The sequence below is a fragment of the Physeter macrocephalus genome, chromosome 10, assembly GCF_002837175.3.
Source record: "Physeter macrocephalus isolate SW-GA chromosome 10, ASM283717v5, whole genome shotgun sequence".
NCBI lineage: Eukaryota > Metazoa > Chordata > Mammalia > Artiodactyla > Physeteridae > Physeter > Physeter macrocephalus.
Genome location: NC_041223.1, coordinates 59,234,773 through 59,238,322, shown reverse-complemented (window position 1 = coordinate 59,238,322; position 3,550 = coordinate 59,234,773). Strand labels below are relative to the sequence as shown.

At 35.6% G+C, this 3,550-nt stretch overlaps 1 protein-coding gene across 2 annotated transcripts in view; it reads right to left on the bottom strand.

Annotated features, from left to right (window-relative positions):
• Positions 1-3,550, bottom strand: part of ASCC3 (activating signal cointegrator 1 complex subunit 3) — a 356,417-nt gene that overhangs the window by 203,488 nt on the left and 149,379 nt on the right. For both annotated transcript variants that reach the window (XM_024119391.2, XM_028494620.2), the window contains one exon: positions 1,646-1,810. In XM_024119391.2, coding sequence (XP_023975159.1) covers positions 1,646-1,810 — 165 coding nt within the window. The remainder of the gene's footprint in view (positions 1-1,645; positions 1,811-3,550) is intronic.

Sequence of the window (3,550 nt, the reverse complement as noted above, 5' to 3'; positions counted from 1 at the left end):
CCCACATGCCGTGGAGCGGCTGGGCCCGTGAGCCATGGCCGCTGAGCCTGCGCGTCCAGAGCCTGTGCTCCGCAACGGGACAGGCCACAACAGAGGAAGGCCCGCATGCCACAAAAAAAAAAAACAAAAAACAAAAAACCTTTTTATGACCTACGCTGGAGCAATAACCAGACCACAACTGTTTGGAAACCAAAAGGGAAACTGAATACAGATTAATATTTCCAGAAGCTGAGTGGTAAAAACAGCTTTACTAAGCAGAAGTTAGTGGAGCAGGATAATTTGAGGGAGGCGTTTTGGTAAAGATGGGTGGGACTTTGCAACTCTATAAAGCTGAAGGCACAGTGCTCACAGAGAAGGAGAAGTTAAAGAACCAGGAAAAAGAAAAGGGATAACTTACAGAGTGAAAGGAATGGAGTCCGAGACAAGGGGACAGGGGGCCTCTAACTAAAGGATGAGGGATGGAATGATGAGGATAGATTTGGGAAGGGGTTTGAGGCTTTTGCTGGGTGGTGGGAAGGTTTTTTCTGGATGCAAACTGAGGGAGTTCAACCATGAAGGCCTGTGTTTCCACTCAGTAAAAAGTATTGTCTTCTAAGAATGAGGCACGACAGGGTGGGGAAGGAGGAGGGAGGAGTCTGGTGAAGCTTGGAAAACAGAAGGAAAGCTGCTCCGAAGTTATCGGATAAATCCCGACGATTCAGGTGAATTCAGAATCTACGAATGTGTAGTGACCTTAGTCTCCACCACCCCTGTGTGATCTCAGCTAGTGTTTAGCAATCTGACTGGAGGGAAACATACTGTTCAATTGACTCATGATTGGAATTTTGCCAGGGAGTCAGGGGATAAATAAGTTAAGGCTATTAACAAAAGAAAAAAACTGGTCATGGAGTCTTGGCTATTTCAGAACGAAAATAAAGCCAGGAGAATATGGATCAGAGACAATAACAGATGGGAAGTCAAGGAATTAGAGTTCTTGATTATGTTAAAAAAACTAGTGTTCATCTACTGTCTTTACATGTACAATCTACCAACAAACATCATTTTAATAGTCACGGGTACTTTAAGATATCTTTTCACTTAATGAAAAGAGGGGTAACAGAAAACCATCACAGAGCATTGATGAATTTACCAATTTTGATTTGGACCATTTATGAGTAACCACAAAGGTCCAAAACTAGAAACAACAAGTACACGTCCCTTTTTAAAAATAACAATTAAGATTACGCACATTAGGAGATATTTCATTTTATATAGTATATTAAGGAAAATATAAATCATTTTCAGAGCTTTTTCAATGGGGAGAGAGGTCAGGCATGGAGAGAAATGGATGAATAATTAATATTCTCCTATGTTCTAACATATTTTAATACTGCTTAGTCAAAGTTACATTTAGTTTTAAAACACAGGTATAGAATAGAAGTTTTCCTGTATTTATTTTGGTTAATTTAAAGAGACTTCAATAAAATAAAACCTGGGAGGAAGAAAGATAGGGTACTTTTAACATAAAAATGAAATAGCTGAAGGTTTCTCCCTACAAAAATTATCTTTATCCCCATGAACAATACATACTAATATTTCTTTGAATGTTACATTTAAGTTTAAAAACTTATCCCTCAAAATAAGCTTACAAATAACTTCCCCTTACCTGACGTAAAGTACGTGCCACTATGCTTTCTAATACTGGTCCTCTATCTTCATGAAGTAAATGAACTTCATCAAGAATAAGAAGCTTTACAATTTGGGAAAGAGCTACGTCCCCAACACTCTTTCTTGTCACTACATCCCATTTTTCTGGTGTGGTCACAAGCATCTATAAGACAAGAAAAGATAAATTAAAAAGGGGAAAGAGGTCACATATTATTTAAACTTCCACTGTGTTATTCAAAAAGAAATATGATTGACCACCTATACACAGATCAAATAAAGTGTTACAAATATCCCAGAATGATATCTGATTCACTGTAAACAACAGTCACTTCTCTTTAAGTTGTGATATTAAGCAGTTACTCATTAAAACTCAGTAAAGGTAGTCTGTCAGTAAATTGTAGTGTGAAGTGTACAAAAGATAAAAGCTTACTTAAAATGTGTCTTACAATGTAAGAAACCAAATGACACTATCTTCTAAACAAGTGTGTACTGATAATGGCTTTTATTTGAAAAGGGACAAAAATAAGTGAATGAAGCACTAAAAGGAAATGAAAAGGAAACCAAGGATCCACTCTAGGAATGGTTACCTGTTTATACTTTTCCAAATTTGGAGGAAGCTTTACTATTAAAAACTACTCTTTAATATCAACTAGTATATGCAGAACTTTATACTAAAAAACAACACATATACTATAGCATAACTGGCACAAAATAGCAACACAATGAGTCACGGGAGATCCAGGGTACTAAGAGCAGGAGGTGAGCCCAGGGTACTTATGTAAAGTTCTTAGAAGAGACCATTTGACATGAGCTGTGATTATAAATCTATTTGCTTTCTACATATGGAATTGTTTGTGTCCCCTAAAAGCATACTATGGCAGAGGAAAAGAGAAGTTTAATAAACCTTCTACTACAGTAATACTGAACTAGGAAATAAGCCCTTATATAACCAAAGAAAACATGAGATAACAAATCAAAACCAAAGCTTTTCTTATCCAGTATATCAGCTTATAGAGACTGATGACAATCAAAACTCACTATGCTTTGAAGAGTGAAGAGGTTAAGGGGGTCAGATTGTTCTCAACATTTTTGTTGTGTTATCTCAGGTCTGTTTTTGAAGTCACTTATGGGAATGATGATAATCTTATTTTTTTAGATTGCAAATGATATATAATTCTTAACAAATGCATAATCCAAGTCTGCCAATATAACCTGTTGCATATTAGAGATATCACTGCTCTCATTTTGAAATGAACTATATCAACCACAAAATCTAGCAGTTGTACTTCAACGTAACATTAATTAGCGAACTATAATGAAATAGATTAAGGCATTCATATCTACGGTGTGAAATACTACAAATCCAAAGATACTTAGTTAAGCTGCTAAAGCCAAATGGCAATGTTGAGATCACATCAAATTTTACATTTTAAAAAATGCTTTGGAAGTAAGTATAAACAGATGTATAATGAATTTTAAGATGTAAAATGGGTTGACATTCTTATTCAACATAATTTTGGAAGTTTTAGCCACAGCAATCAGAGAAGAAAAAGAAATAAAAGGAATCCAAATCAGAAAAGAAGAAGTAAAGCTGTCACTGTTTGCAAAGGACATGATACTATATATACAGAATCCTAAAGATGCTACCAGAAAACTACTAGAGCTAATCAATGAATTTGGTAAAGTAGCAGGATACAAAATTAATTGACAGAAATCTCTTGCATTCCTATACACTAATGATGAAAAATCTGAAAGAGAAATTAAGGAAACACTCCCATTTACCACTGCAACAAAAAGAATAAAATACCTAGGAATAAACCTACCTAAGGAGACAAAAGACCTGTATGCAGAAAGAATAAGACGCTGATGAACGAAATTAAAGATGATACAAACAGATGGAGAG